A 9,450-nucleotide genomic window follows, 5' to 3' on the forward strand; every position below is an offset into this window, starting at 1 on the left:
TGCTGGTTTTATGTGAGAGGAAAACACTATTGGTTGGCTGGTTTAGGCTGGTTGAAACCAACAAGCGAACAGGGTGAGAGAGGCTTTTGCGGAGGCGCGACGACAAAACAAATACGTACGGTTGCCTAGCCACATGCATCTGCACCTGATGAGTCGTCGTGGCTCGTGAGCGTGGATGACCAAAACATCACTGTAGTCTGCGGTAGTAATAGCGACTCCTTGACTGGGTCGTCTCTGGTCTGGATACCACTGCGAGTACCCACGCAGCGCAGAGGTCCGGCGGCCCCAGCAATCTGTTTGGCCACCCGGGGTGTGTGGAAATTGAAGGGGCACGCACATGAGATTGCTGCTGCCGGTGGAGCTCGCATTGAATCCACGGGCCCGGCCGCCCGGGGAGAGGTCGGGGAGAGAGGCGGAGAGCGAGCAGCAGCGGCAGCGCTGCACGGCAGCCGGGCCGGGCCCCGACCGGGGATCGCAGACGGCCAACGGGATGGAAACCAAGTGCGCTGCAACATGCCATATGCGGCCACGCACCCGGCGCGTTTAATGCAACGCGGCTATCGCGACGCGAGGGCAAAGGCGAGGCGAGGCGAGCCGGGCGGGCAATAGCTAGCGGCAGCCACAGCCAGGCAAGGCCCGGCCGGCCACTGCTCACTGCACTGTGGCTGTACCGCCCCACCACCAGGCTGACTTTGCCACGACTCCACGAGATAGGAGTAAATGCACACAGCACACTGCTCATCTCATTTTCTCTCTACACTCTCATTTCTCTCTCTACAACCTTTGCTGCGGCTAGTACCCTAGCTGTCTCGGCATCCTGGCCGGCCCGGTTGCATTGGTTAGCCATAGCCCACACAGCCCCACAAAAGGTCAGCGCTGTGCTTTGGGCTTTGGCCGGCCGGCCGTGGCGGCCACCGTTATATATACACGCCTACGCCTCACTCCCTTGGACCCTTGTCCTCAAGCCGCCACCACCACCACCACCACACCAAGTACCCATCTACCAACACACGCGCGCTGGCTTCTTCTAGCTCGGTTGCTCGCAACAAGACACGGATCGTCAGAGAGAGAGCTCTGGTGATCTGACGGTCCCGCTCTTGTTCTTGTACGGCGCCGGTGGCTAGCAGCTGTAGCCTTTTTGTGCGTTGTTGTTGCCCACCACCGCCACCACCAGCAGCAATAACCCGGCCGCAAGCTAAGGGGAAGGTGAAGGCCACTTGTTTTTGCTCACGGAGATCGATCGACACCATGGTGAGGCCACCGTGCTGCGACAAGGAGGGCGTCAAGAAGGGCCCGTGGACGCCGGAGGAGGACCTCGTCCTCGTCTCTTACATCCAGGAGCACGGCCCCGGCAACTGGCGCGCCGTCCCGGCCAAAACTGGTATGTGGTAGTACGTGTTAGTTCATCTGATCCATCACACTTCATTCCATTAGCGCTAGAGAGAGCTGATCAGTGGAGGACGGATTCTTGCGCGCAGGGCTGATGCGGTGCAGCAAGAGCTGCCGGCTGCGGTGGACCAACTACCTCCGGCCGGGCATCAAGCGCGGCAACTTCACGGAGCAGGAGGAGAAGCTCATCATCCACCTCCAGGCCCTCCTCGGCAACAGGTACGGACGGAGATTTATTCATCCGCACATGGTGTTACAGCTGACGAGGAGTGTGGCACATGGATGGTGTTATTGACGGCAACGCATGGCGTGGTGTGGTGTAGGTGGGCGGCCATCGCGTCGTACCTGCCGGAGCGCACGGACAACGACATCAAGAACTACTGGAACACGCACCTCAAGCGCAAGCTGCAGAGCGGCGGCGGCGGCTGCGACGGGGCGGCCAAGCCGCCGGCGCACAGGCCGCCGTTGTCGTCCAAGGGGCAGTGGGAGAGGAGGCTGCAGACGGACATCAACCTGGCGCGCCGCGCGCTTCGCGAGGCCCTCACCCCGCTCGACGACCTCAAGCCGCCGCAGCTGCAGCGCGACGCCACGGTCGTCGACGCGCCGGGCGCTGGCGCGGGCGCGGGCATGGGCGGTGGCGGCGGCGACAGCCCGGCGTCGAGCTCCTCGGGCGCGTCGCAGTTCTCCCAGTCGGCGCCTACCGCCGCCGCCGCCGCCGCGGGGCCGTACGTCCTGACCACGGAGAACATCTCGCGGATGCTGGACGGCTGGGCCGGCCGCAAGGGCGCCCGCGGCGGGAGTCCGGGCACGCCCGGCGGCGCCGAGAGCGCGTCCACCGGATCCTCGGACGCGTCGGTGGTGTCGTACGGTGGCGCCGCCGTCGCGCCTGCCGCTGGTGGGCCGGTCTTCGAGTACGAGACTAAGCCGGCCGTGCCGCCGTCCCAGCAGATGCCGCTGTCGGCGATCGAGTCGTGGCTGTTCGACGACGACAGCCACTTCCACCATGCCCAGAGCGCCAGCTTGCTTGATGCGGCCTCCATGGATTACCCGTTCTAGCTAGCTAGTGTGTCCAAGCGATCCAGCTCAAGCTAATCCCATCAACCAAGGAGTGTGATTACAGCGCGCGCTGTCTCCTAAAGAAAACTTCATAGATCCTGCAGTACGTCAGTGACTAATCAATCGGCTAGCTAGCTAGCTGTTGTAAATCGGTCACTTGATCAAGACGTAGGATCTGCGTAGTTTTCATTTAGATTCCAAACTACATATGCAGAACCACTCCTGTGCTGCTACCCTTACTATGACGGAGTATGTTCTTGGGCCTTTTTTATTTTTTTTTAGCCTTTTTCTCCTAAGTAAAACTTGAGTACGTAGATCCCCTTGTGCAAGTTGCATGTTGTGTGGGAAAATAATTAACGCCAGTCATCCTGTCTCACATACTTGTCGTAAATTGTATCGCTATCACTAACATAGCAGATATTTTTAGCTTTCATGTCTCTTGAGTTTTGCATATATCAATTTCATTTCATTGTATTTAATTTTGTCTTCTTTGCCAGAGTAGTCGATCTAAACTCCTCTGAAAAGATGGTAAATCCTTGAAACATATGAATGTTTAGAAGTAGAAACATGTCAAATTTTAATGCATTAATGCTTACGTTTTTATAAAATTGTTTTTTATCTGTTGGCTGTAGCAAGGTCATGATTGGATTCTCTGAGTAAAAGTTGTCATCGTAAATCTCTTCTAGATGAATCTTAATCTATCTCACTGTTTACTTTTATTTTTAAGAAATATATTTATTTTGTTTTTACCATACCCTTAGCACGGGCATGCAACTAGTTATATATAACATTCGAATCAAAATGTTAATCACTAGACGCTCCTGCACATATAGTTTAACGTAGTTCTACATATGTTGCGATACTGGCGAATTAATCACTCGTCGCTCCTTTGTAGTTTTACATATGTATATATATACTGTACTTAAATCAAATGTATATAGCTCTCGAGATCAGTTTAGGTACATGGTAGGCACGTACATACCTACTTAGTTGTAGGCTTGCAGCTAACAGCAAATGTGCAATGAAGAATGAACATGTAAAAAACATGTCATGTGTGGTCTTTAGAAGCTATAATATAATAATACGTCAAGATATGTTGCCCTTTGGAACGCCAGATATATCAAGATGTGTAGTAGTAGTAACTGATTGAATACTGGGCGCATTGGAATTAGGAATTTGAGCAGCTACGTAATTCTTTAAACTTTAAAATTAACTATATGGATTACTACAACCAAAACTCATTTCTTTTTTCAGAGCCCGGCTAGAACCAAATTCTCGTGTTAGTTGCGCCGTAGCACATTTAGCACACCATATGTTGGTTAAAAAACACTAATATCTCGTCATTTCGCAGATACTACAAAGAGCATAGGCATGCATCTTTAAAACATTTTGGATACCGTACCTATTGACTGTTACTATCACTGCACGACCCAATCATACGCACCTTCTGAATCTCGCTCTAAAAACTGAGCTGTACAAGTGTAGAAGTCAATGCCATAAATGTCCGTATAGCACCTTTAAATTCTATATTTCTTTTTAAAAAAAATCGAGAAACTTAGCAGTCCTTAAATACACGGCATGTGTGATGGGCTTGACTCCGAGTCCCAGCGACGACGACGACACCGGCACGCAGCCTCGTCGCCAGCCCCCCATCCATGCACCCAACGACCACAACTCACTCAATCATGCACAAGTGCATGCATAGTTTCTTTTCCGTTACATTCTCGAGCTGTAAAAATGGTGAAAGGGACTAAAGTGGCATCCATCCGTGGGCACCCTGCACTGCATGCACACCCAAATTGCCAAATGGCCATGTTGCAATGCATGCCAATCGCCATGTATTCACAGCTCTAGCTTTGCATCATGCTGAAACCTGCTGGAGCCTGGAGGGTTTCTGAGCCCAGGCAAGAGGCTTTTGCATCGGAGGTGTCGGGTACCTTAGAATGGGGTACCCCAAGCAAAACACCAAACGGGTTGCCAAAGCCCCATCTAAAAATAATAAAAGCAAGAAGGTAAGTCATGGGCCTCTCACCCGCCACGACCGAGCCCACTGGGTCCTCCCCCTCCTCGCCTCGAGCCTCGAGCAGGAGGTCTCGGCACCCTGGCGCAAACTCCGCTTCGTGCGAGGCTCCCCAGGAAGGCCTCGGCAGGGAACGCCGTCTCCGTCTCGTCCAAGGCTCTCCACGGAAGGCCTCGGCAGGAGGCGCGTTCTCCGTATCGCGCGAGGCCTCTCGCCCGAGGCCTCGGCAAGGAGCCTGATCTCCGTCTCGCGTGAGGCCTTTCGCCCGGGGCCTCGGCAAGGAACCTGATCTCCGTCTCGCGCGAGGCCTCATTCTCCGTGTCGCTCGAGGCCGGCTCGTCCGCGGTCCGTCACCCCCCGCCTCGGTCGACCCTCCCGACAGCATGTCATGTCTCATTAATGCCTCAACCACTCCCGCAATCTCAGCCGGACGGTGGCTCAACGCCACAGGACGGCCGACGCGACCCGAGGTCGCATCAGCGCCATACTGGCCGAGACAGGGCACGGCGGGGATTACCGGCCACTGTGTCCTACCACTGTGTCCACGATCAGCGCCATATCGGCTGGGACAGGATACGACGGGGATTACCGGCCACTGTGTCCCAACGCTGTACCCATGATCAGCCGCCCGCTCGAGGCCTCGGCACGGTACACCAGGGCCTCGGCGATCTTGGGGTTCGTGCCTGCCGAGACCCCCCCCCCCCACTGCAGTGCAAGCCTCGGCACCGACCAAGTCTCGGCCTCGCGCACAGTCCGTCCACAGTGGCTTGCACGTTCGCCGCTACGTCCACTCCGAGGCATTCCCGGGGCTCCCACGACGCACAGGATATGATGGGACGACCACGCCGCCCCATACTCCAAGGACGGACCACTCCGACGACCACGCCGCCACAGGGACAGGCCACAGGATTCGGACATGCCGCCCCTGTTGGCATGACGCCGCATAGTACTACATGTACTGCCCTTATCCTCCCTTCAACTATAAAAGGAGAAGACTTGGGCCACTTAGAGGGGGGGAGAACACTAGGTAACACACACACACGCACACATTCCAGCCGCTTGAGAGCAACGTCTCAGACGGCCCACACGACACCCTGCCGAGACCTGGGACTGGCTCCCTCTCTCCCTTAGCTTGTAACCCCCTATTACGAGCACTTCGGTGCAAGGAATACAAGTTCGATCTCTCAGACTGGATGTAGGGCACCGATTGCCTGAACCAGTATAAATCTTGTGTCTCTTTGCATCACCGTCCGGAATCGGGAGCACGCAGAACAAATTCACTAGTCGGTTGAGGACTCCCTGGTCCAAAACACCGACAGTTGGCGCGCCAGGTAGGGGACGCTCTGCGTGTCAGTTTCGTCATCCCAGCAGGTTCCGGATGGCAGACCCCGTACGACCATTGTGTCTCGGCACCGTGGTTTGGTTCGGGAGCCTAGAGTTCATGTCTCTAGGGCACGAGTATGACATGGTACTCCTCGCTCCTCGAGCCCCACCGTCCGTCGATGAAGTTACGCACCGACAGCCCAGGCGCAGGCGGCGCCCGGGCGGCCGCTCTCGCCGCGCTCGCCAGGCACGACGCGAGCAAGGCCACCCCGACGCTACGCGAACCCGGGGCGGCACGCCACCCCCCGCCGATATCCTACGACCAGCTGTTGGTACGGGGTCCCTGGCTGGGGACCTGTCTGGCCTGAGCTTGGACCAAGGAAAATCGCCGGTGACTCACGGCGATGCCCAGTCATCTAGCTCCGCTCCACCACTCCCTGAAGAATCGACCCCGGCGGAGCAGAATCTGGCGACGGCACCATCCCCATACTCCTTTGGGTTGAGAAACGCCGCCGCTTCTTACGCCTACGCATACACTGCCGCTCACGAGGATCCCTCAGAGCGCTGCCAGCGCTTTGGTCTCGACCTAGACACCCACGCCGACTCCTCGGATGAGGACGAGGCATGGCCCGGAGTGGATTTCTCTGGGCTCCATGACCCTAGGGCTTTGCGCCAGTTCTTGACCGCAAGCGACTACTGCTTCGGTTACTCCGACTCCGACGACGAAGGCACTTACGACCCCACTCGCGAGTGTTTCCACGTCGGACTCAGGATGCCGAGGGCAGGCGAAGAAGACGGGGCGGCAGGTAGCCGCTCCCCGCTTCACCCAGGGGCGGGCGCCGCCACACCCCCACTTAATATCCTGTTGGCCGCACGAAACAAGAACGTCGCTCTTGCACGACCTCAGTGCCTAGACCTAGAGCAGCTCCGTGAACTCCAGGCCAAGGTCGAACAAGACCAACTCCTTCTGCAGCAGCTTCGAGACTCTCGAACAAGAGCAGCAAGGTCACGGCGAAGGCGGGGGAGCCCGACGGAGGGCCCACGATGTGCATCATCGCATCCATGACGACGAAGGGAGCGAACAACCCCCGGTCTTCAATCGCGCTAGCCAGAACGTCGCGACTGCGGCAATGCTGGTCCATGCAATGCCCGAGCCTTCTACCACGGAGGGGCGGCGGGTCCGCGGCGAGCTCAAGGATCTCTTAGAGACCGCCGCGGTTCAGCAGGCCGAGAGTTCTGCCTCCCGACGGCATGGGGGCGCCTCGAACCTTCTCACGGCACCGCCTCGGCAAGACAGGGAAACCCCAGCTCATCCCGAGCCCGACCGAGCGCCAATAGCCCACAGGGCCCCCGTGCTTCTGGACCACCTCGGCAATCGACGCGAGGTGCAGGGAGATCACGAGGTAGTCAGCAGGTGACGACGCCACGATAACAAGGGGCCCGCTCGGGGCTACCACCCACACCGAGGCGGTCACTACGACAGCGGGGAAGACCACAGTCCTTCCCCTGAACCGCCGGGCCCTTGGGTCTTCAGCAGGGCCATCCGCGCTGCTCCTTTCCCCGCCCGGTTTCGGCAACCAGCCAATCTCGCAAAGTACAAGCGGCGAGACCAACCCGGAGCTCTAGCTTGCCGATTACCGCCTGGCCTGCCAGCTGGGTGGCGCGGACGATGACCTGCTCATCATCCGCAATCTCCCCTTGCTCCTGTCGGACTCGGCGCGAGCCTGGCTTGAGCATCTTCCTCCCTCGCAAATCCACGACTGGCGCGACTTGGTTAGGATCTTTGTCGGGAACTTCCAGGGCACATATGTGCGCCCTGGGAACTCCTGGGACCTTAAGAACTATCGCCAGAAGCCGGACGAGTCTCTCTGAGACTTCATCCAGCGCTTCTCCAAACAGTGCACCGAGTTGCCCAGCGTCGGAAATTCGGACATCGTCCAAGCTTTCCTCTCCGGCACCACTTGTCGGGACTTGGTCCGAGAGTTAGGTCGGAATGTGCCGCACTCTGCTGCCGCGCTTCTCGACATCACCACCAGCTTCGCCTCGGGTGAAGAAGCTGTCAGAGCCATCTTCCCCGACACCGACACCAAGGGTAAGCGGAGGGACAAGGCCCCCGAGGCCTCAGCCTCCCACCTCCCTAAGAGAAAGAAAAAGGGGGCACCTAGGGAAGCAGGAGGTCTTGGAGGCTGATCTGGTCGCAGCCGCTGAACGCAAGAACCCCCGAGGCTTCAAAGGCCCCAGGCCCTTCGACGACATGCTCAAGAAACCCTACCCTTACCACTAGGGCATGGTCAAGCACGCTCTCGAGGATTGCACCATGCTGCGGCGTTACTACGCCAAGCTCGGGCTCCCCGATGACGACGCCAAGCAGAAGGGCGACGGCGGCCAGGACGAAGACAAGGACGATGGGTTCCCCGAGGTACACAACGCCTTCATGATCTTTGGTGGGCCCTCGGCCTGCCTTATGGCATGACAGCGCAAGAGGGAACGCCGAGAGGTCTTCTCGGTCAAGGTGGCCACCCCCCAGTACCTCGACTAGTCTCGAGAGGCGATCACCTTCGATCGAGATGACCACCCTGACCATATTCCGAATCCTGGGCAGTACCCACTGGTCGTCGACCCGATCATTGGCAACACCCGACTCTCCAAAGTATTGATGGATGGAGGCAGTGGCCTCAACATCCTCTACGCCAACACCCTGGAGCTCTTGGAGATCGACCGGTCGAGGCTATGAGGCGACGTCGCACCCTTCCACGGCATCGTGCCAGAGAGGCGCACGTGACCCCTCGGGCGTATCGACCTTCCTGTCTGCTTCGGCACCCCCTCCAACTACCACAAGGAAGTCCTCACCTTTGAGGTAGTCGGGTTCGGGGGAGCCTACCACGCCATTTTGGGGTGGCCGTGCTACGCCAGGTTCATGGCAGTGCCCAACTATACCTACCTCAAGCTCAAGATGACAGGCCCTAGCGGTGTCATCACAATTGAGTCCATGTACGAACATGCATACGACTGCGACGTCGAATGCATCGAGTACGCCGAGGCTCTTGCAGAGGCCGAGACCCTCATCGCCCACCTCGACCAACTCAGTGGCGAGGTGCCTGACTCCAAGCGATGCGCAGGGGCGTTCGAGCCTGCGGAAACCATCAAACTCATCCCGGTCGACCCCGCCTGCCCCGACGACCGAGCGCTTAGGATTAGCGCCTCCCTCGACATCAAATAGGAAGCCGTGCTCGTCGACTTTCTCCGCGCAAACGCCGACATATTCGCATGGAGTCCCTCGGACATGCCGGGCATACCAAGGGAGGTCGCTGAGCATGCCCTGGACATCCGAGCCGGATCTAGACCCGCGAGACAACGCCTACGCCGCTTCAACGAGGAAAAGCATAGGGCCATCGGTGAGGAGATACAGAAACTCTTGGTGGCCGGGTTCATCAAGGAAGTGTCCCACCCTGAGTGGTTGGCTAACCCCGTGTTAGTCAAGAAGAAAAATGGGAAATGGAGGATGTGTGTAGACTACACCGGTCTGAACAAAGCCTGTCCAAAGGTCCCCTTCCCATTACCTCGAATTGATCAAATTGTTGATTCCACTATAGGGTGCGAGACGATGTCTTTCCTTGATGCGTACTCCGGTTACCATCAGATCAAAATGAAAGAGTCCGACC

At 57.6% G+C, this 9,450-nt stretch overlaps 1 protein-coding gene across 1 annotated transcript; it reads left to right on the plus strand.

The window, feature by feature from the left end:
• Positions 1–842: 842 nt before the first annotated feature.
• LOC136552766 (myb-related protein 306-like) lies at positions 843–2,875 on the plus strand. Its single transcript, XM_066544332.1, has 3 exons — positions 843–1,381; positions 1,479–1,608; positions 1,713–2,875. The coding sequence occupies exons 1-3, from the start codon at positions 1,249–1,251 to the stop codon at positions 2,443–2,445; spliced, it is 996 nt and encodes a 331-aa protein (XP_066400429.1). The 5' UTR covers positions 843–1,248; the 3' UTR covers positions 2,446–2,875.
• The last annotated feature ends 6,575 nt before the right edge of the window (positions 2,876–9,450 follow it).

This window comes from Miscanthus floridulus, chromosome 4 (assembly GCF_019320115.1).
Source record: "Miscanthus floridulus cultivar M001 chromosome 4, ASM1932011v1, whole genome shotgun sequence".
Classification (NCBI taxonomy): domain Eukaryota; kingdom Viridiplantae; phylum Streptophyta; class Magnoliopsida; order Poales; family Poaceae; genus Miscanthus; species Miscanthus floridulus.